Source organism: Neovison vison, chromosome 11 (assembly GCF_020171115.1).
Source record: "Neovison vison isolate M4711 chromosome 11, ASM_NN_V1, whole genome shotgun sequence".
Lineage (NCBI taxonomy): Eukaryota > Metazoa > Chordata > Mammalia > Carnivora > Mustelidae > Neogale > Neogale vison.
Window position 1 is genome coordinate 28354322 of NC_058101.1, and position 23890 is coordinate 28378211.

Genomic DNA, 23890 nt, shown 5'->3' on the forward strand with positions numbered 1-23890 from the left:
CCTGAGATCATGACCTGGGCTGAAGGTAGAGGCTTAACCCACTGAGCCACCCAGGAGCCCCAACAATCATAATTTTTAATTGCATTTTGGTAAAGGATAAATGTTAATGTCCAAGTTTAGGCAATTATTAAACATTTACAGATACCTTATTTTTATTAGTCTCTTAATTTGGATTCAGAGGTTTGCCTTTCATAAGCAAATTAGATACATTCAAAACATACTACATACTTAAAAATATTTATCATTTGTATGTTTGGTTTTGTCTCAAAGTATTGATAACTTTAGCACTGGAAAGCAACTCAGAAGAATTGACAGATGTTATTCTTTGTAAAATACCATATTATAACTTTAAAAAATTTCCCTTTCACCTATTTGCCCATTCTCCCACCCACTTCCCCTCTGGCAACCACCAATTTGTTCTCTGTATTTAAATCTGTCTGTTTGTTCATTTATTTTGCTCTTTAGATTCCACATATAAATGAAATTATATGGCATTTGTCTTTTTTGACTTTTCTCACTCAGCATAATACCCTTGGGTCATCCATTTTGTCACAAATGGCAAGGTCTTATTCTTTTTTATGTCTGACTAATATTCCCCGACTTTTTATCCATTCATCTATTGACAGACACTTGAGTTGCTTCCACACCTTGGCTACTGTAAATAATGCTGCAATAAATATAAAGGTGCAAATGTCTTTTCAAATTAATATTTTTGTTTTCTTTCAGTAAATACCCAATAATGGAATGACTAGATAATATGGTATTTCTAATTTTTTGAGGCATCTCCATACTGTTCTCCACAGGGCCTGCACCAATTTATAGTCCCACCAAATGTGCATGAGTGTTCCTTTTTCTTCACATCTTCACCAACACTTGATAGTTCTTGTCATTTTGATACTGTCCATTGTGACAGGTATAAAATGGTATCTCATAGCAGTTTTATTTTGCATTTCCCTGATGATTAGTGATGCTATCTTTTCATGTGTCCTTTAGCCATCTGTATGCCTTTTTTGGAAAAATGTCTATTCAGGTCTTCTCTCCATTTTCAAAATTACAGTATTTGGGAGGTTTTTTGGTGTTGAGTTGTATCACTATCACTTCTTTATGCATTTTTGATATTAATCCTTTATTGGATATATCAATTGCAAATATCTTCTCCCATTCTGTAGGTTGCCTCTCTGTTTTGTTGATAGTTTTCTTTTGTATACAAGAGCTTTTTTAAAAATATGTAGTCCCAATAGTTTAATTTTGCTTTCATTTCCCTTGAACTAGGAGACATATCTAAAAACATGTTGCTAAGGCTGATGTCAAAGAGATTCTTGCCTTCGTTTTCTTTTAAGAGGAGTTTTATGGTTTCAGGTCTCACAGTAAGGTCTATCATCTATTTTGAGTTCATTTTTGTATATGGTATAAAACAGTGGTTTTCTTAAACCAAGAACATCCAGGTTCATTCTTTTGCATGTAGCTACCCAATTTTCCCACCACCATTTATTGAAAAGACTTTTTCTTACTGTATATTCTTGCCTCCTTTGTCATAGATTAATTGACCGTGTAAGTGTGGGTTTATTTCTGGGCCCTCTGTTCTGTTCCATTGATCTATGTGTCTGTTTTTGTGCCAATATCACACTGTTTTGATTACTGTTGCTTTGTATTGTATCTGGGGTTGGGATGCCTCCAGCTTTGTTCTTCTTTCTCAATTGCTTTGGTTATTTTAGGTCTTTTGTGATCCCGTAAAAATTTTAGGATTATTCTAGTTCTGTGAAAAATGCTCTTGGTTTTTGATAGGGATTGCATTGAATATGTAAATTGCTTTAGGGAGTATGGACATTTTAGTAATGTTAACTCTCCCAATCCATGAGCATGGTAGATCTTTGTATTTGTGCCATCTTTAATTTATTTCATCAATGTCTTATAGTGTTCAGAGTATAGGTCTTTCACTTCCTTGGTTAAATTTATTCCTAGGTATTTTATCCTTTTTGATGCAATCATAAACTCATTTTTTAAAATTTTCTATTCCTTGGGAATACTAACTGTAGAAAGATCTCAGAACAAAATTTGAAAATATGATGGATGGGCCAATGAGATTTTTATTCTGAAAAGTCATCTTTTTCATCTTCAACTTTTTATAATTTTAAGAAACATTACATAATTCCTAATACTTTGGACCTTCACCATGAATATTAAATAGCACAGGTTATATTGTAAATATTTATTAATATATTAAAAACATTTGAAACCATCATTGGAAAGAAATTAAGAAGGTAAATTATTTAATTATAGGTAAAATAATTCTAGTAATTCAGTTTTGAGTGCTAATAAGTAAACATTCATTAGAATTCCTTGTCAGTGAAGGATTTTCAGTATTAGACTGTTTCCTGTTGTAGTTAAGGATAACATGTTAAGTTTTCATGGAAAAGTGCAAGTGAGTTTTGCAAGTTCATTTTCACATTACCACAAATTATTTACCCAGTAGTCACTCTATACAGCACTTAACACAATTATATTAAATGAATATTTGTATAGCTACTTACTCTCTTTCTCCCCAGAGGGACTGTGGGTTCCATGAATACTGTTCTCAGTAGCTACTTGGTATAGCTGTACAACCTAGAAAGCATGTTTTCCGAATTGTTCTTGCAATGAACTCTCTACTGGCAGCTTTACGAAGCCAGCTTTCAGTAATTTTTCCAATGCTTGCCTCCTTGGGGACAATCAATTTATTTGTTCTTTGAGATCTTGCCCTTCCTCCTCTCTTTGATTTCTTTGGATTCCAGCCATATATTATTATCTAATAACCACCAAAACTATCTTCCCCTTTATAGTAGCCTCTTTTTTTTTTTTTTTAAATTTATAGTAGCCTCTTTAAGAGTGGTAGACCTGGGTGCAACTTTGCTAGTCTCTACCTAGACTGCCAGAGTCATGTTTTCTTCTTCCTTTCTGCTCCCCGCATTTGGATCAAGCCTCAGCCTTTCTCTTAAGGAGATCTCTGCCTCTAGCTTTGTCAGTCTGTTGTTTTGGAAGTAAGACTGAAGTATAAACTTTTAAACCATTCCACATCTCCTTTGACTCCCTGAGTTAAATTGATTTTGTCAAGACAGAATGTTCAATGCTTAAGCTTTTTAAATGACCTTTTTAGAATTGTATTTATAAAAATTTTATTGAGTTGTGTTCTTACTTCACCTCAGGAAGATGGAATATAAGATGATAAAGCTGTCCGTTCTTTTTGTTTCTTTTGAAACAAAGATCTGCCACCTTTCCTTGACAATCATGAACTAGCCTCTAAAATCTAATGCCGGGGTTAGAGGTTATTTGATTAACAAATCCAGGACGGATTAGGACCATGTGCTGGAGGATGGCTAAGGCCTCTGGATAAGTCCTGTACATCTGAGGTTTTGTTACCTCCTCTTGTTGGTTTCTTCCCATGGCCAACTATTGTTTAAACAACGTAATAAGAAATGGAACCTGGGGCAAAATTTCTTCAATATCTATTCTAAGGCTGGCACAAATAGTCAAAACCAGGAGTTCATGTCAACTCCTGGAAAGCCAAAGAATCTTAGCTGCTTTGTATTTTCCAAGCATCACATTTTGTTCTGCTCACCTCCAGAACTACAAAGGCTGGATCCTACCTCAGCCTCACTTGAAACCCTAGGCCAAGTTACAGCTATGTAGCCTGGGGGCAGAGGCTGCAAAGATTGTCCCAAATCTAAAATCCTTCATGAACCCCACTTGGTACAGGTCCACCAAAGCTTAAGGCCTCATGCCCTGTCTGCCCAAGAAATAATCACCACATGGGTATTTTCCCCCAAATACTACTCCTTACTTTTCCTCATCATTCCTGGTTTAATGTAGTAGATGTTAGGTTTTGAAGGGCTTAATAAATTATACTTCTCCTCTTTAATTAATGTTGACATTAAGTTTCTGTGTCCTTTTATATGCCCAGTAGGATGATGGTCACAATTAAAAGGCATGATGTGTGATCTCCAATAGTATATTATCTCTCTGTGGAAAAAAGTTATAAACTCTGTGTTTATTTAAAGATATTAACTCTCAGTGTTAGTTAATGCCTGTAGAATGTGGGAGAAATTTGCTAACTGAGGACTTTGCCTTGCATCCAGGGCATAGAGCTGACCTTGCGGTATGTGTTCAATGAGAAGCCCAAATGCTTCTCATCCGGAAACCATAGTACCCTGGGGTGAGGGGGATATGGAAATAATGGGGGACGCGTTGTGGGTCACGATGCCTGGTTTGTGGTGGGGGGAGAATTTTTGCTGACATTTATTATTAGGTGGTGGCCAGAGATGCCAAATGTCCTGAAATATGTGTGAGAGCCCCATTAGTGAAAAATTGCCCTCCTTAAAATGTTGATTATGTTGATTTCCCTTGGTTTCCCTCCTCCCTCAACCAACACACACACAGGGTTTGAGACCCAAATGCTTACAAAATACTGTTGTTCCATCCTGGTGCAAAAGCAGAAGCTTACATATTTTTAAAAACGTAACAGTGTGGCCTGACTGTCCTCTAGTTCACTCCGCTCTATGGTGGACTTGTCCTTTCTACAAATGGGTATTACTGTCCTGTCCCAGGGTATTGAAGTCACTCGTGAAGTTGTGCATCTTCTGGGAGGGAGGCTGTCAACTCCTGAAGGGCAGGGACTATGTCTTTCTCATCTTTATATTCCTGTAGCCCAGCGGCCCACAGCGTAAGTGCTAAACAGGCATGAGTGGAATAAGCCACACGAATGAGATTTTAACATGTGGCATAGATATGATGTGATGGAACACAACATAGAAATTCTCTGTATTGTCCAACTAGAAAGTTCATGAAATATAGCAAAACAAATGATGAATGCTGAGTTTGGAACTCTTTGCTCCACGTCTTCTGAAAGAAATTGCTGCTTCATCTAACATATAAAATTCTTACTTGTACTTCTTTTTTTTTTTTTTAACTGCAGGATTCCTTTTCGCAGGTAGGTTCAGTAGGTTAACTGTTTTCAACATCTGTTTATGTTTTGCTTTGCACTGAAATGTCTGAAATGGATTGTTGTAGAACATAAAATCCATTTTGTCTCATATGCATTCCCTGATCGTTTTCAGCTGTCAAGAGTCAATATTTCAGTTCTGTTCTCACTTTGCCAATCTGATTGAATTTTTAAAAGTCACAACATTTCCATTGTCATAGGATCAGTGGGTCAATGAAGTCTCTGAGATTTGCCCACACTCAACAGCTTTCTTAATGCCCCGTGAAAAATAGCTTGGCTTTATTTGAGAATATGTTAGGCTCCTCTGCATTTTGGCATAGCATCCTTCAAAATACAGTAACTTATAATCAAGATGTTAAATTTAAAACATTTTAATGAGTAAGTGTCAAACATTTAATTTCCTGAGGATTGGATAACCCAACCCTCCCCTCTTTTCCCCCGTAGCCACCATTGTTTCCAAAGCAATATACCGGAAAGGCTTTGAGACGATTTAATATATGCAGAAATATTTCTGATGTTGTATCTACCTTAAAAGGGATCTTTTATTTCTTCAATATTTGTGTTTGCCATAAAATGGTAACATTGACATGTTTGAGATTGGGGGCAAAGTCATCTCACAAAAAGGACCCAGGGCCCTATTTATCTAACTTGTCCTGATGGGGAGTTGCCTGCTGTTTTGTTCTGAGATCCTCTTCTGTAACTGAACAGAAATATGAGTCTCCCACCTTGCTCTGGAGAAAATGAAGTTTACCTTAAAAGGTTTTCTTATTGCCTCGGACGACATCTCCTCCCTGGAATAAAGATTGTTACAACTTTCCTCCAGAGACCAAATTGAGCAAACTCCACTCAGTGTGTTGGAGAGAAGTCAAGACTCTTAGAGCTATCTGAACTTGAAAGAGACCTTCTCCCCCTCTTCCTCCTCCCCTTCTTCTTCTTCTTCTTTACTAATTTCATTTTATTTTTGGAATATTTGTGGTTGGCACAAGCCATTTATTTTTCACCCCTTACAGATATGGAAATATGGTTGGGACTCTGTGATGGCTTTATAAGGTCACCTAGATTTTCAGTGGTGGAGACAATATTGTACAAGTTGCCTCTGAAACATTCCAGTCTTCTCGCTCATATTTCAGACTTCAGCTAAACAATGCTACCCTCAAAACAGAAACACTGAAATGTTACACTGCCTAGGTACTAGATTATTATTTTTTTTGAAGATTTTATTTATTTGTCAGAGAAAGAGAGAGAGAGCACACAAGCAGGCACAGGCAGAGAGAGAAGCAGGCTCCCTGCTGAGCAAGGAGCCCCATGCGGGACTTGATCCCAGGACCCTGGGATCATGACCTGAGCTGAAGGCAGCCACTTAACCAACTGAGCCACCCAGGCGTCCCTGGATTATTATTATTAATCAGTCTCCTCAACAGTGAAAAAACAAGTTGTCGATATTTAGTCTCTGTACTGGGCATCCTTTCTGGGATGTGTGAATGTGAGACTTGGGGTGGAGGTACAATCTGGTGCTGCTGTCATGTTAATTTTCAAAGGAGAAAATGTGAGCATGGTTGGCTTGCAGAACCATGTGTTGTGGTGTGAACGGAGTAATTTCATTTTGTGAGAGCTCATGAGTTCTTTGAACTTTGTACGCATCAATTAAATACCAGAAAATGGGATGAAAAGACTTACTGAAAACCAGATGCTTGTTCTTCATGCCTCTTGGAACATTAAAAACAAACATCACAACAAAAGACATTTGGGTTTGGCATAATTCAGTGATGGATGATTTAGAAGCATTTTGCTTAATGGTAGAGTGGGAGCTAATGTTTGGAGAGTTAACAGATGTCTGGTTTGAGTGTATCTAAATCACCGATCTCTTACTCAATAAATCTACTTATAGTTCATATAGGGAATACTTTCATAGTTTATTGAGAACAGAAAGGAAAGCATCTAGTGCTGGCAGATTTGCTTCTTAAATATGGGGTAGCCATTGGCTTGTCTTTGCTTAGTGGATAGGCAGTGGAAGTGGGTTGAATTAGCCCTTTCTTTAATACTGAAAAAACAATTCAGATCACATTTTGGAGTGATAGTCGTACAGGAGACAATGTTCTAAGCTGAATATCTAGCAGCAAGCTGAGACTTGATGTCTGTATTTTCTTCAGGACTGGGAGTGTATTAACATGTGGCAGTGTAATATCCCCACAGAGTTTAGAGGAAGCTTCTGTGTCCTGCTCAGGCCACACAAGCCAGAGTGACCTTGTCTTCCTTGCAGGCTGTTCTCTGCACCACTGAACCAGTGGAGTCCAGAATACATTTGCTGGTCATCAGCTTCCTGCCTAGAGAACTAAGGTGCTGTTAGTCTCAAACCAACACATAGTTTGGGTTTGGGATGAATTTTTCTTTTGAATTGTTTTCAACGCTGCAAGCAAATCTTTGTCGGTAGGACAGATGGTTATTGAATTTTGCCATAGTTTTGCATAAAATCCAATCCCCTGAAATGTGCACTGTCATTTTGGCTTAAGAATGTTTTGATATTTGACTTGCTCATATCATAAACTTCAAAGTGATAAATGGAATTTTATGAAATCTACAAGATCAACATATATGAATTAGAATAACATTTGGGTAGGAATATTTGTACGTGGTTAAAATTCACAGACTGTTGACTAACCATGCTATGTTAACTAAGTCTACATAATTGTATTTAAGAATATAGCTGTTGTGCTATTTAAGAAAATCCATAACATAGTATCATGTTATGAAGGTAGAATTAACTTTCACATTTCAAAATACTCTGCTAATATTAAACAGTTTATATATTGCCTCAAGTTTGCCTGACCATTGGTTATAACTTAAACAAACCCTATTCGAAATAAAAATAATCAATATATCTCTACATCAGATGCTGTACATTAAGAAGTAGCAAGCTGAATTAATCTCTTTATAGACAGTATCTTTGGATGAATATTACCGCTTTCAGAGCTATTATAGGCCAAGGATAACATATGTTTAGCAAAACCTTGGAGAGGTCAAGGAATAGGGTTTTTGTCATTGTTGTTAATTAGGTTTTTCATGAATTAAATAGCAACTTGAATCTCCTTTCTATTCTGATTTTTTTACTCTTGAAATGATGTTACTTATGCTATGCTAAGCAGAATAACATCCACATCTTTGAAAATTGATCATGAAGGCCAAGACTTAGATTCTTAAGGCAAAATATTCCATACTATAGAAACTGTAGAAGATTCCACATTTTTCAGAATTGCAAAACATTCTCTGGCAATATTTTATAAATTTAATTCTTGACAGTTTGCTTATTTTCTTGTGATTTTTCCGTCTCTCTGAAAGATAGAGAACAGAAAACTTATGTATTTAAAGATTCCAGGTAATTAAGGTTTTACTTAATTAGATCAAGGTATTAAAGGTAATTTTGAAATATGACCCTCTAGAAAGAAGGTGAAAAATACTACAGACAGGCCATTTCTAAAACTTATCTCTTATTACTGGCTGTGGTGAAGTCGTAATCCTCCATTATGCCATATCTGGCCTAGGAGTCAGCATGGAAACATGGAGACTCAGGAAAAGCTCTATTTCTTACTCCCCAAAAGAGCAGCTGTGCTTAGAGATGGGTGGTTTTGAACTTCTGATGATGAGGGCCATGGGATCTAGTCCTTCACAGGGTTTGGGGCATCTGGATTCAGTTTTTCATGACTCAGTGGGTAAAAAGCTTGGTCTTTTTTCACAGGGACAGAGCTGGTGAATGGATAATGTGTTTTAAGAAGTTCTAAAAGCCGTAGAACTAGGCCAAGTTAAAAAAAATATGAGATCTCTGGTCTTTCTACTGAGCTTCAGAAAAAGGAACTGAATGACTCAGTATTGCTTTGGATACTGCCTTTTTGCCAATAACCTTGAATTATTTTTTATCATATTTTTCACAAAGAACCTCACACTTCTCACCTGTAAATGCCACCTAGTAGAGCTGTTTTAAGAATTATAAAAACTATTTTCTATGCAAAATGCTGAGAGCAGTGCTTGGCCCACAGGAAATTCTCAATGTTTTTTTTGTTTTGTTTTTTTGCTGTATTGTTATTATTTATGTTATTATTATGTCTGTAGTAAATATTCCAAAATGGAGCAGCATTTTAGTCCTTGTGTTTCTAAGACTTTTTTGAGAGTAGGATGCCATATTTAGGTGACTTTGATTCATTATTTTTATTTATTTTATTATTTTTTTAAAAGATTTTATTTATTTATTTATTTACTTGACAGACAGAGATCACAAGCAGGCAGAGAGGCAGGCAGAGAGAGAGGAAGAAGCAGGCTCCCCACTGAGCAGAGAGCCTGATGCAGGGCTCGATCCCAGGACCCTGGGACCATGACCTGAGCCGAAGGCAGAGGCTTTAACCCACTGAGCCACCCAGGCGCCCCTGATTCATTATTTTTCAAATTTATTTATTTATTTTAGAAAGAGAGAGCGAGAGTGTGTGTGGGAGCAAGAGATAGCATGAGTGGGGGAGGGGCAGTGAAAGAGGGAGAGGAAATCTCAAGCAGACTCCCCATTGGGCACAGAGCCCAATGGGGCTCCATCCTGGGATGCAGTGATTATGACCTAAGCCGAAATCAAGAGTCGGCTGCTCAACTGACTGAGCCACCCAGATGCCCTGGTTCATTATTTTAATACTTTTATGGAGTTCCTAGTACAGTCAAGGCGCTTTTTGAGTACTAAGGCTACAATAGGGAGCAAAAACCAACATAGTCCTTGAGCTCATGGAGCCTACTGTGTAGGAGGAATAACCAATGTAATCTAAGAATCACACCCATACATGTAAATTGCAACTGGGGTAAAGAGCAGAAAGACGAGAATCATTCACAAGTCATGAGTTGATGAGTGACACAGGCTGGCTGAGAGCTGGAGGGAGGCCATTCTAGGCAGAAGGCTTGTGAGGATCTGGGTGAGTAGCAGAAGGTGGCAGAAGTGTAGAGAGAGAGGCCATGAATGATGTTCAGTGAGCCGAGCATAGACAAGGCAGACCTAGAAAGGTCTCCAGATCCTGCTCTGGAAAGTGGCATCAGCATTACCTCGGAGCTGCTAAGAAATGCACTGTCTCAGGCTCTACCCCAGACCTACTGTCTCAGCCCCTCCCAGTGTGTTTCACATGCACACTAACATCTGAAAAGCCTTGTCTTTTATGGCATATTAAGGAAGCTTGTTTTTGTCTCTGAAGTTTCTGGAGAGTTTTAAGCAGAACCACAATATGGAGATTGGAAGGAGATGAGTGAGGATATGGGGCAACCAGGGAGGAGATTGCTGAAGTCACTAGAAATGTGGGGATTCTGATGGGATTGTGAGATGAACTTGTCCAATGATTGCCTGCATTTTAACTACCCTTACTTTTTTTTGCTTGCTCCCAGTAACTCCATTTTGGCTACTACACTGGATTGAGAAATTTTTAATTGAAGATTGAAAAGCTCTCATTTACTTAGTTGTAAATTTTTTCTTTGGAATTTATCCTTGTTGAAGGCATAAAAGGCACCGAGCTCCTGACTAACAGGAGATAATCCACTGTGGTCACACTGAGTTGCCGTTTTTCTGGTCAAAGGCAAACAAACTTGACAGAAATATTATTTATCATGAAAAGTCTTTTAGTGGTTTTTATCTCCCTCCTATCAAAAGTATATTAAAAATCCCACACATTTCTTGGGAAAATTTTTTTTTAGCTTTAACTGTGAGTAATTTATTCAATTGAGAATGCGTATATTTATTTTGATCCTACTAGGTACTAGGCACTGGTTAGTTGCCTAGGGACTAAAAATAATTTTCTGGGCACATGATGAAAGGTTTTATTGACTGAACTGAACATGTATCTTTACTTCCTGAAATTGTAGTTTAGTAACTTTTGTATGTACATCTATGACCATGATCCCAAGTAGAAAGTGATAAATGCCTAGGCCAGTCGAAATTGCTTCAACTGCAAGTGATAGAATATTTATGTTAACAGTGATTTATTTATCAAGGATTTATTCCTTTCTCATGTGAATATAATCTGGAAAATAAGCTGTTCAGGGCTAATAGAGAAGATTCAGAAATCCATCAGGAAGTCAGATTCCCTCTTCTTGCTTTTCAGCCACCTCCTTCATATAGATTTTACGTCAGAGTCTGAAATAGTTGCTTGAGGGGCACCTTGGTGGTTCAGTCAGTTGAGTGTCTGACTCTTGATTTCGGCTCAGGTCACGATCTCAAGGTCGTGAAACCAAGCTCTGAGTCAGGCTCCACACTCAGTGGGGAGTCTGCTTGAGAGTTCTCTCTCCTCTGCCCCTCCTCCTGCTCACATGCTCTCTCTCTCTCTCAAATAAATAAATATATCTTTAAAAAAATAATAAAATGAATGCTTGAGCTGCAGCCATTACACTTGTATTTCCACAAGCAGGAAAGAGGAAGGACCATACCCTTCTCTTTGAGGACACTTCCTAGAAGTCACATTTACCACTTCTCATTTCATCTCATGAGCAGAAACTCAGCCACATGGCCTCACATAGCTGCAAGAGAGGCTTGGAGATGTTGTCTTTATTTTAAGTTGACATTAAATATTGGCCGAACTAAATTTTAGGATTCTCTTTCTAAGATCAGAGGAAAAGAATAGATGCTAGCAGCCGATCAGTTTCTGCCACCGACCAGAAATTCAGATGAAGCAGAGGGAGATGATGTGTATCTAGATGATCAAGGGAGGCTTGCTGAATGGGGTTGAAGATGAATTACTTCTCTAAGGATTCAAACTTAGGCAGGTAGATGTGGGAAAATAGTCTAGAGCTATGATTTCCAAACTGTGAACTGAGGTACCCCAAAACTGCAGTGGTGCACAGAGACTCTGCTAGTTATTTTCAATTTTTGAGGGGAATCCAGTGATACTCAACATTTGTTGGTTACCAACAAACCTCTACTAGGTTGAGGTAGTTCATTGTCAACATTAGATTGTACTGGATTCCTTTTGATATTGCCTGTCTTCATAAAGCTGGGTTCTTGGTGGTGGTTGTATAACACGTTGTTCCATGGAAAAATCTATGTGAAACAGGCAGTGAGTGACAGTGATTTCCAATCTGATTCTGAGGTTTGAGGTATTGTGCACTGCCCAACAGATACACACATTATAATTGTAAGTAATTGTCATTATTGAAGAATAACATGAAAATGTTTTTTATTTCAAATTATGTGTTGCTCTTTTTCAAATGTCTACTAAGTTTTTAGGATAAAGATACTGATAACATAATTGGATCAAGAGACTTAATAAGTGGAATTGTTAGGCATTTCTTTTGGTTTAGGCCATTGAAAAAAGTTACCTGGACACATAGTGCCCTGAACCAAGAATATCTGGGAATCTCTGATTTAGGGGGTTAAGTAAGTAACAAAGCCACTTTGTTTCATGTTCTTAACAAAGATGGTATTTAAAAATTTTTGTCTGTCATAAAATTCACTAAAATGTACTTCTTAAACCACAAAATTTTCTAGCTGACTTCAAAGCTTTTAATAGGAAATGTGAGTATGGAGTTGTACTAATGATCCTAGTAAAAGCTGATTCTATTAATTTTAGTATATTTTTTTCTGAAAGGGAAACGTTTTCACTTGTTTACCAAATAACATTTTCAATTTCGTGACTTGAGAATGGACTCCGTGAGACATATACAATTTAAAAAGTAGTAGTAATTTGCATAATGATCAAAGAGCAATTTATGTATAAGCAATTTAATTCACTTATTTATTCAACAGGTATAATCCACTTCTGATTGTACTCAAGTGCTGCTCCAGATGCCAGGTGTACACTGATGAGAAAAGGGAGGTATTTTCATTTAAAGAGAGCGTCACAACTGAGTTAAAATTATTTATGCTATGATTACAGAAGCAGGTATCTTTTTATTCTAAAACAGTTTTTGCCATTTGCAGCTGTAGAAGTATTCTCAAGACTGTACTATGTGTTAGTGAAGTCAAATGCTGCGGGAAGGCAGAATAGGATAAAGGCTAATGCAGCTGAAATATCAACTGTGGTCTCTTTGACCTTTGAAATCTTAATAAAATGGACTTGAAATTCCATATGCTCCTGCGAAAGTCCAAAGCCCTCCCCAGATCTCTGCCAAGCCACTGGGTCTATGCTTCTCATGATCATCTCTAGTTCCAGGCTCTCAATCTTCTGAATTAGTTCATTTTGGGGATCATTTTTATGTTGCCTTTTCTCATCATCCGGTGGTATATAGTCTCTCACTGGGGCTAGAGTGTGGAGAATAAATTAGGGAGTGCAAGATTAGATGTAGGTAAACCATTCCAGGTGAGACACGATGGTAGTTTTTACTAGAATGTAGGATCTATGAGGCTGGATATTTTCACTCTGCCTGATATTTAAGTGCACAAACAGTACCTGACACACAATAGGTGCTCAATTACTTTTTCCTAAGATAGGGAGCTCTGAAAAAATACCAGACATGGGGATAAAGATTATTTATTTGGTTTCAGACATGTTAGGTATGAGGTATTTTTGTAACATCCACTGGGGAGAGGTCAAATGCTCAGTTGGATACAAAACTCTGGAGCCCAGGGGAAAGATCTACGCTTGTTAGGTAAAGATGTAAGTCAAGTGTGTAGGGCTGGCAATTGAGCTATTTGTGTGGGCGACATTGCTCAGAGAGTATGAATGTAAGAAAAGAATTTACAGAAAGAGAAGGAATGACCGGACAGGGAGGAGAAACAGAAGTCAAGAGAAGAAAGTGTTTGAAGCAGATGGGAGGGGTTAACTGAGAATTCGATCTCTCACATGGTGCTGGGATGTCATTACAAGGGTGAGCGAAAAATGTCTTTGGAATAGAGCAACGTGGAGGTCATTGGTGACCATAGCAAAAGCTCTTTTGGTGCAGTGACAGAAGTGGGTCCCAAATTGTAAAAGAGTAAACAGTAAGTGAAGAAATTTGGACGATAAGTTTTAACAACTCCTAGGGTGTTTTGGATGAGAGAGAGAGGACAGTGGCTGAAGTGTGATACAGGCTTGAGGATGGTTAAAAAAACAAAACAAAACTGGAAAGACCTGAATATGATAAAAAGCTGATGGAATGCAATTGCAGGGTCGTAGGGAAGCTCTATTTTTAATTTCTTGAGGAATCTCCACACTGTTCTCCACTGTTTTTCTGAAAATAAATAAATTGGGAAAAAAAAAGTTTTTCACCATAATCTTGACATCTTCACATTAAACTTCTAAAATTCCAAAAAAAAAAAAAAAAAAAAAAGCTGATGGAAGGGGGAGGGAGGGAAAGAGAATGGGAGAGAGTTTGAACATATGATTTAATGGAGAATTAAGGTGTAAAATTCCTGAGAAGGGAGAAGGAGATGAAATTGGTCACAAAAGTAGGAGGAGTCATCTTAAATACGAAGAGCCTTCAATAGCTTCTGTGTTTGAACAGAAAAGAAGGTTCTATAAATGATCATGTGTGTAGGTTTAGATTTAGGTAGATGAGGCAATTCTCATTTGATTGTTTTTTATTCTCTCTGTAAGATGGAAATTGAAGTGGGTCATCTCCTAGAGTGAGGGCAGAGTGGATGTGGTAGTTTGAGGAGAATGGAGAAGGCTTTACATCAGCAACTGAGTAGTCCTCTACAGCTATATTTGACTGTCCAGGTGTAGATACAGAGAGAGTAGATCATTGGAGTCATCTGGTGTTGGCTTTTACATGATGGAGTTGGGGAGAAGAAAATCCAGAAGGGTAGGCAGGTCCAGGGCATTAGCAGGAGTATTGTTTCATTAATGGTCCAAAGAGTCTAAAGAAGATACATAGGGAAATGAAAAAAGGAGAGAGCTGATAGACTGGGAGAAGATAGAGGTACCCACGGAGAGCAGTTCAGAATTATGTCTGCTTCAAGTTCTCTACAATGTCTTACCTGATCCTCCAGCAAGAAATTGTGATCCTATCTTTTGAATTCCTATGGCACTTTAGCTGTAAGTCTCATGGTGCTTATCATTTGCTACCTTGGCATATAGTTATATTATTTGTGGACATATCTCTTATTAGACTGAACTTTTGAGGGACAATTGGTCTGAAATCATTGTTATATCCATCATTGTGCTTATTATAATAGTAGGTGCTCAATAACTAATTGTTGAGTAAATAAGTAAGTAGAGTCTACTACTGCCTGTGTTGGGCTACAGTCCCACACTTGCTTATCTCCAAGCCTGAAAGGGCACCACCCACTCAGTGCTAGCCTTGTAATCAATGCAGTATTGCAGCTCTTATATTAAATTGTGTCAGTGTGTTGGTATGCAAACTTGGGAGCTTCCTCGGTTAAAATTTGAAACTGGCCTCCATATACAGGGGGCAAGGTGGTGCTAAAGAAAGAGGCAGACCACTTCAGATTGGTAGACAGCAGGTTAAATAAGCAAGGGAACTTGCTATGAGGCTTGCTTGGGCAGACATGATGAGTACTTTTCCACACCTGCCAGCCAGAATCATTAAAGTTTATATAGAGGCTTTAACTGGGTTCAGTCATGTGTTTTGTCCAGATGGTCTCAACAGCACATTGCTCTTTCAAGGCTGCATTCTTGAAAATGGCTTTGGCTGTGGGAACAGTGGTACATTTCAAGGACATTTCAAGGGGGTGAGGAGCCTCTGATTCTCTGGGGCCAGCTCATGGGCCAGTGGGTGGTCACATCCTTTTCATGGTCTCCTCTAACACAGTGCCATGTCTTCTTGCAGATAAAATTATAGATGAACTCTGAATGATCTCACCTTGGCTGGTGCATTAAACCAGGTGCAGAGGCAATGAGTCAGTAAAGTCATTAACCTAGGAGATCAAGCCATTCTCAAGCTAACATCATATGTTCTTTCAAATAATATGTCTCATTGGGTATTCTTAAAATTACAGAGGCTACCATTACATCACAGTGTACAGTGAACACTGCTTGCAATATGTGTTAGTGAACAAGAATTGATTCTCTTAAAGGCAGAATAAAGCAGAAATGGAGTATCATATATGCCTTGCAATTCAGAAGAACCTATCAGAGTTGCCTTTTTATCCATGGGAAATTATCAAGTACTTGTTATATGCTATAAATAAGCAAGTGCAGGACCAACAACGTCTTGTTTATGATAAGGCTCTGTCTCAAAGGTCACTCATTTTTCAAAATCAGATATCTGTAATAGGGGAAGAACCAATGAACCCTGAATAATGCTTGTTTATTATAAGGCTCTGTCTCAAAGGTCATTCGTTTTTCAAAATCAGATATCCGTTATAGGGGAAGAACCAATGAACCCTGAATAATGCATTGGGGGGGATGATGAAGTGAAGACTCTTGCGGTTCTTGAAGTAGTAGAATGTCTGTTAGCAAAATACGGAAATCAGGAGAAGAACTGGTTTAAATGTAGGGATAGAGAGAAGACTAGTTTGATTTTGGACATGTTAAGAGGAGATGCGGCTAAGCACTAGGCATTGGAAACCTATGATAAAATTTGAAAGGAAGTTTGGGACTCAAGAGAGATTTGGGAGTTAGTTATGCAGAGGTTATTATTCATGCTCTGAAACTGTCATAGGAGAAAATGCAAGGAGTGTCAGAAGTCTAAGAGAAAACCATGAGAAGCACCTTTATGTGGTACTGGAAGAACTGCTCATAGTGTGAGATTCAAATCACTTAAAAAAAAAAGATTTTATTTATTTATTTAAGAGAGCGAGAGAGTGCAAGCGTGGGGGGGGGGAGGGGAAAGCAGAGGGAGAGGCAAACTCCCCACTGCGCACGGAGCCCAACATGGGACTCAATCCCAGGACCCCAGGATCATGACCCAAGCTGAAGGCAGCTGCTTAAACCGACTGAGTCACCTAGGTGCCCCTCAAATCATTTTTAATTTCATCTCGGATTCCTGTTGAAAAAGTCACTGCCCTAAGCTAGCCATTTGTAATAAACGAATTTCCAGACATCATCTCTGGCAAGAGATGGAACTAAAAATTAAAGTATTCAATTTAAATTTAAATTAGCAAAATTTCAAGTATTTGAAGATAAGAACTTTTATCTGAACCCCTTCAACTGCATCTCATAATCCACTCACGGATGGATAGGCTACACTGGCAGCGTAGACCATGGAAGGTGTCCTGAGGGGTTGTCAGTGTTTAACTAGTCCACAAGACAGGCTCTTTTTCAGTGTTCAACTTCAGTCACTAAATACATTTAACCTTGCTGAATGGCTGCAAATTCATTTTATCCAGATTCATGCAGAGTTGGGTTAGGACTGGTGAGACAAACAGCAATGAAGTCTGGATAATGTCCTGTCTACACCTACTCACCAATGTGTAACCACGGTACTAGGCTGTCTTTGCTTATAGCTCTGGGCCATGGTAATTTGTAGCCCTTCGGAATAATACTAAATTGGCAGATATGTTAAAAAAAAACAAACAAACACCAAGGTGGAATCACTTCAAAAGTTCATGTACTCCTGAAAAACATTTCCAAAATAGATGATTTTCTCTGCTCTGAATGCGGTTGTACAGTTATTTGTTCATTTATGAGCATCATTTAGTGACTGAGTTCATTTCCATGCCCTCAAGGACACGCACCAGATTCTCTCAGGACTGCTGCTGCTCTGAATGGACAGCCGTACTCTAAAATTCCATATGGCCTCTTGAGTTGCTTTGTCATATTAAAACCACATTTCCTTTTCTCCTTTTGCTTTAGGTCTTGGGAACTGTTGACAATAACATGGGTGATGGCTGCTCTCAGAAGGCGGCTACTGCTAATATTCTCCGCTTCCTGTTGCTGGTGTTGATTCCGTGTATCTGTGCACTCATCGTTCTGCTGGTGATCCTGCTTTCCTTTGTGGGTGAGTGATGCTGCTGTGAGAGAAAAATGAAGTCAAAATTCAAATGAGCCTAAGCATGATTTCTATTTAGTACTTAGGTAACCTAAAGGGTCAACTTGATGGAGGGTTATCCATTGATTATCTTAGGCAACTCTGAAGTTTCAGCCACAGAAATCATTCTGCTGGTTATTCCTATTACAGGAAATTGATGGAGTAATTGATGCAAAGCATTCAAGGTTTAATTACCAGGTGTCAGGTACTTTGAAAGTCCCTGAGAACTTAGGGATGGTTAAATTAGTCTGTCTTCCATAGGAACTCATGGTTGAGAGGAAGCCATGATTACGACTTAAGGCAACACATGTTGATGATGGAGGCATATGCAAGGTACATATGCAAGGTACTTGGGGAACAAAGAAGCCTTCATGAGGCATTAACATTTTAACCTTTGGAATAGTTAATAGAAATTCAGGAAAGAAGGCAGTCACACATGAATTTGGCAGAGAAAACAGCCAGTGCCAAAGTATGACCCTGTGAAAGATGGAGACAGACTTAGGATAGTGGGTGGAATCTTGGCACTGGGAGGAAAAGCAGCTAGATTGATAGATGAAATCCGAATGACATAGGACCTTGCATGTTGTCCCAAGGAAATTGGGCTTCAACACCTGAATTTATTGGTTTTCAAACTCTACTCCATGGGAACAAGTTTCAGGGGAGGAGTTTCAACGTTTTGACTTACAATTCTACAAAATAAATCTTAAACACATGCTCAAACTAAAAGTTTTAACCAAGTGGAGACCAGCAACCAAATAATTTGTGCTGACAGACTAATTCATTTGTATTTGGATCTTGCTATCTTTTTAAATAAACAATATGTTAAACTTTAAAGGCGAACTATTGGAGGAGGAAATCCAAAATATTACCTTTGGTAGCTACCTATTGCTATGAATTCGGATTTTTTTTGGTCACATGTAGGCAAATGAAATAGAGAAATAAATACCAAGATGATTCTAATCAAATTGCTTACCAACAATCTGGAATTTTTTATTTCACCAAAACTACCTATTATTTTCTCAATGTCTGGTTTTTAATATGACACACATTAACAACTTGTACAGTAAATTAATCCTAATAAAATACAGCTTGTATCTATTTGTAGATATTAGGATCTTATCTGATATTTCTTTGAAAATAGTATGTATCTGCTACAAAAAAATGCTTGAAAACCATTGCTACGGGAGGTAGTTTACCATTGGAGGATCTCTCCAAGTGGGGAGAAATCTGATCAAATTTGTATTTGCAGAAGACAGTAGACCTAGATGCACTGCAGAGGATTGGAGGCAGAAAGGATTGGAGGTGGCTTTTTTGAGGCTCTGGCTGTGCCTGTATTAGCATTTGTTAACATTAAGGCATTTGGTGGATTAAAATCAACAGAAATCAAAACTGACTAGATTTTGGTGTGAAGGAGAAGAGGGATCAATACTGACTGCTTGATTTTTGGCTTAGGAAATCAGGATGATTTTGGCGCCATCTGTTAACGTGGGAAATAAAGGTGGAGGAGTGGGGCACACAGAGATGGAGGGCAGGTTGGAAGTTGAGTTTGGTCATGTTAACTCAGAGATACTTGGGGGACAACAAAATATGGTGGCGTCATAGTCTGGGTGCATTCATCTTGGGCAAATTCAACAGTATAGACAGGACCAAGAAATGAATGTAGGAATATAGGAACATGTTGCTTTTCTAAGGACATTTCAAGGGAAATTGCAGCTCTATATGATTTTTGGTTTTGTGCTCACTTTAGAACTTAACCCCCACTGCACTGTTATTAACCTGAAGCTGGAAGTATCCAGAAAGGGAGCTCAGAAGGGAGTCCTGACTTCAGTTATGAAGGTGGGAGTTTGACTGGCAGTTGAAACAGGAGAAGTAGATGAACCAGAAAGAGGATGTGTGCTGATGAAAAGCTGAGGGCAGGGGCACCTGGGTGGCTCAGTGGGTTAAGCCTCTGCCTTCAGCTCAGGTCATGATCCCAGGGTCCTGGGATCAAGCCCCGCATCGGGCTCTCTGCTTAGCAGGGAGCCTGCTTCCCCTCCTCTCTCTCTGCCTGCCTCTCGGCCCACTTGTGATCTCTGTCAAATAAATAAATAAAATCTAAAAAAAAAAAAAAGGAAAGAAAGAAAAAAGAAAAGCTGAGGGCAAAGGCCCTGGAATATTTAAGGGGGAAGATAAAGAAAGAGGAGGAAGTAAGGGATACAGGAAGAATGGTCAGACAAGAAAGAACCTGGAAATGCTGGGTTTCGCAGCTGCCAAGAGAGGAGAGACACTTCAGAAGTCAGAGGGTGATAAGAAAACAGAGAGGGGAGCCTGTGTAGGCTCTGTCAGTTGAGTGTCTGCCTTTGACTCAGGTCAGATCCCAGGGTCCTGGGATCGAGCCCTCTATTCAGCCCCCCAATAAGCCCCCATTGAGTACCCCCCCACCACAGAGCCCCCCATCAGGCTCCCTGTTTATCAGGGAGCCTGCTTCTTCCTCTCCCAGCCCACCCCCTCCTATGCACACACTCCTCCTAATAAATAAATAAGATTTTTTTTTTCTTTTAAAGAGAGAAAGTGGCTCAGCACAGCAGCATTCAGGTTTTTTCTTTTTTTTTTTTTTTTTAACTTTATTTTATTTTTTCAGTGTTCCAAGATTCATTGTTTATGCATCACACCCAGTGCTCCATGCAATACGTGCCCTCCTTAATACCCACCACCAGGCTCATCCAACACCCCACCACCCCTCCCCTCCAAAACCTTCAGTTTGGTTTTCTTTTTTTTTTTCTGAACAGCACGTTATCTTTTTTTTTCTTTTCTTTTTTTTTTTTTTAATTTCTTTTCAGCATAACAGTATTCATTGTTTTTGCACCACACCCAGGGCTCCATGCAATCCGTGCCCTCCCTAATACCCACCAACTGGTTCCCCCTACCTCCCACCCCCCGCCTCTTCAAAACCCTCAGGTTGTTTTTCAGAGACCATAGTCTCTCATGGTTCACCTCCCCTTCCAATTTCCCCCAACTCCCTTCTCTTCTCCATCTCCCCATGTCCTCCCTGTTATTTTTTATGCTCCACGAATAAGTGAAACCATATGATAATTGACTCTCTCTGCTTGACTTATTTCACTCAGCATAATCTCTTCCAGTCCCGTCCATGTTGCTACAAAAGTTGGGTATTCGTCCTTTCTGATGGAGGCATCATACTTCATAATGTATATGGACCACATCTTCCTTATCCATTTGTCCGTTGAAGGGCATCCTGGTTCTTTCCACAGTTTGGCGACCGTAGCCATTGCTGCTATAAACATTGGGGTACAGATGGCTCTTCCTTTCACTACATCTGTATCGTTGGGGTAAATACCCAGTAGTGCAATGGCAGGGTCATAGGGAAGCTCTATTTTTAATTTCTTGAGGAATCTCCGCACTGTTTCCCAAAGTGGCTGCACCAGCTTGCATTCCCACCAACAGTGTAAGAGGGTTCCCCTTTCTCCACATCCTCTCCAACACACGTTATTTCCTGTCTTGCTAATTTTGGCCATTCTAACTGGTGTAAGGTGGTATCTCAATGCAACCCATGGAATGGGAGAAGATATTTGCAAATGACAGTACAGACAAAAGGTTGATATCCAGGATCTATAAAGAACTCAAACTCAACACACACAAAACAGATAATCACATCAATGGGCAGAAGATATAAACAGACACTTCTCCAATGAAGACATACAAATGGCTATCAGACACAGGCTGGACAAAACTGAAGTTCATCTTTGCCACCCTTTCCTTCTAAGACTCCACACCCCTCCAGAGTTGGCCAGCTTTTGTTTCCTTTCCAGGGTCTTCAAGTACTTTTTTGTGTGTTTTGTCTAGTTTTATAGTTATTATCTGTGCGAGTGTCTGTCTGGTTCTACCAATCATACTGTTGTCAGTTTTCAATCTAATTCTGCCAATAGTGTATTCAGAGGCTCACAAACATTGAAAATGACTTCCTTTCATTCTCAGGGTAGAATGCAAATAGAAGTTTTAAACACATTTTAAGTGCCTCAGTGCTGAGAGTCCTCTCAACAGAGGAGAGAAGCAATTAAGATAGTGCTTTATTTCGGTTAAGTTTGTTTGTTTATTAGTTCCTATCCTAATAGCTTTATTGAAATTTTAGTATATTCACAGGTAAGTGTAACCCTCGCTACAGTCAATTTTGGAACACTTTTACCACTTTAAGAAGAAACTATACTTTTCACTGTCAGTCTCCTGTCTTTCCATAGCACCCCCTGTCCCAACCCTAAGCTATCACTAATCTGTGTAATAATGTCTCTATAGATTTCCCTATTCTGGACATTTCATATGTGATTTTTGTAACCAGTTTTTAAAAAATATTTTATTTATTTATTTGACAGACAGAGATCATAAGTAGGCAGAGAGAGATAGGGGGAAGCAGGCTCCCCACTGAGCAGAGAGCCCAATGCAGGACTCGATCCCAGTACCCTGAGATCATGACCTGAGCCGAAGGTAGAGGCTTAACCCACTGAGCCACCCAGGTGCTCCTAACCAGTTTTTTTAATTTGGCATAATATTTTCAATGTTCTATTATATTTCTACTATAGTCTACTATATCCTATTATGTTCCATTTCATGTTCTATTATATTTCAGTATTTCATCCCTTCTTACAGCCAAATAATATTCTGTTGTGTGGATTTACCACTTTTTCTTTGTCCATATACCAATTTTAGTTGTTTCCATCTTTTGCCTATTATGAATAATGTTGCTCTGAACATTCGTGTACAAGTTTTTGTGTGAACGTATGTTTTCATTTCTTTTGGGCTTATACCTAGGAGGAGATTTATTTTATTACTGTATATGGGATTAGGAAGTATACCATTTATAACCACTTCTAAGTACCACTATGGCTTATATTTAGGTAACCTTTAGAAAGTGGGGGTTTCCCGGACATTTTCTTCAAAAGCATTCTTTTCATATTCTGCACCAGATGATATATGGATATATTAAGTAATATCTCCTCAAATAAACATTTCCTATTTTATAACTGAGATGTTTGTTGCTGTACTGAGCAATAAAACCATTTATATCTGTGTTTTAAAAAAAAACCTCATTAAATCCTGCTTACTTTCAGACATGTTCTTTTTGGTTTGCGTTTATAACTCCATACTCTTTCAAAGTTTTATAGTTATTTATGGGATAGCTATACTATGGGATGGTGGGATGCCAAATTTGTATAAATTTTGTATAAATAACAGGAGCTATAGCTTCAAAAGACAAAGATAATAGTGAGAGGATTATTATTTAAGAAAAGATAATAAAAGCTTTAGGCTAGTACATATGCATTATGTGTCTCTAATTTTGTCTCTTTGGGCTTCTCTCATGTATAAAATCAAGTGGCAAAGAGATTCCTGAAGATAGGAGAGTTGGACTTTTCTGAATAATTATTTCAGTGGCAGAATATAGAACAGAGCAATAGCAAATAGTTTCTCTCCTCAACCCCCAAAACCAAAGTTGGAACTACAAAGTCTTAGTTTAGTTTAGTTTAGTGTTTCTAAAATCAGCAGAAACCGTGAGCTGTCCATATGGTTCCAAAGATTTGGACTCTAAAATAAAGATTCTGTTTTTTAAAAAATCAAAGTCCAGGATCAGATAGATTACAAGGTGGATTTTACCACACATTTAAGGAAGAGTTCATATGTACTCTCCTTAAACTATTTCAAAAAATAGGGGTGTCTGGGTGGCTCAGTGGGTTAAAGCCTCTGCCTTCAGCTCAGGTCATGATCTGTGGGTCCTGGGATCAAGCCCCACATTGGGCTCTCTGCCCAGCAGGGAGCCTGCTTCCTCCTCTCTCTCTGTCTGCCTCTCTGCCTACTTGTGATCTCTGTCAAATAAATAAATAAAATCTTTTAAAAAAAAAGCTATTTCAAAAATAGAAGAGGAAGGAGAGCTCACAAAGACATTTTATGTGGCCAGCATTATCCTGATACCAAAACCAGACAAAGACAACACACACACACACACACACACACACACAAACACACACAAAACCACACACAAACTATAAGCCAATATCTTTGAAGAACACAGATGCA

The 23890-nt window shown here is 38.6% G+C and overlaps 1 protein-coding gene across 1 annotated transcript in view; it reads left to right on the forward strand.

Annotated features, from left to right (window-relative positions):
- The window catches only part of CORIN (corin, serine peptidase), a 263664-nt gene that overhangs the window by 15851 nt on the left and 223923 nt on the right, over nucleotides 1-23890 (forward strand). Inside the window, exon 3 of the mRNA XM_044224366.1 lies at nucleotides 17656-17800. Coding sequence (XP_044080301.1) covers nucleotides 17656-17800 — 145 coding nt within the window. The remainder of the gene's footprint in view (nucleotides 1-17655; nucleotides 17801-23890) is intronic.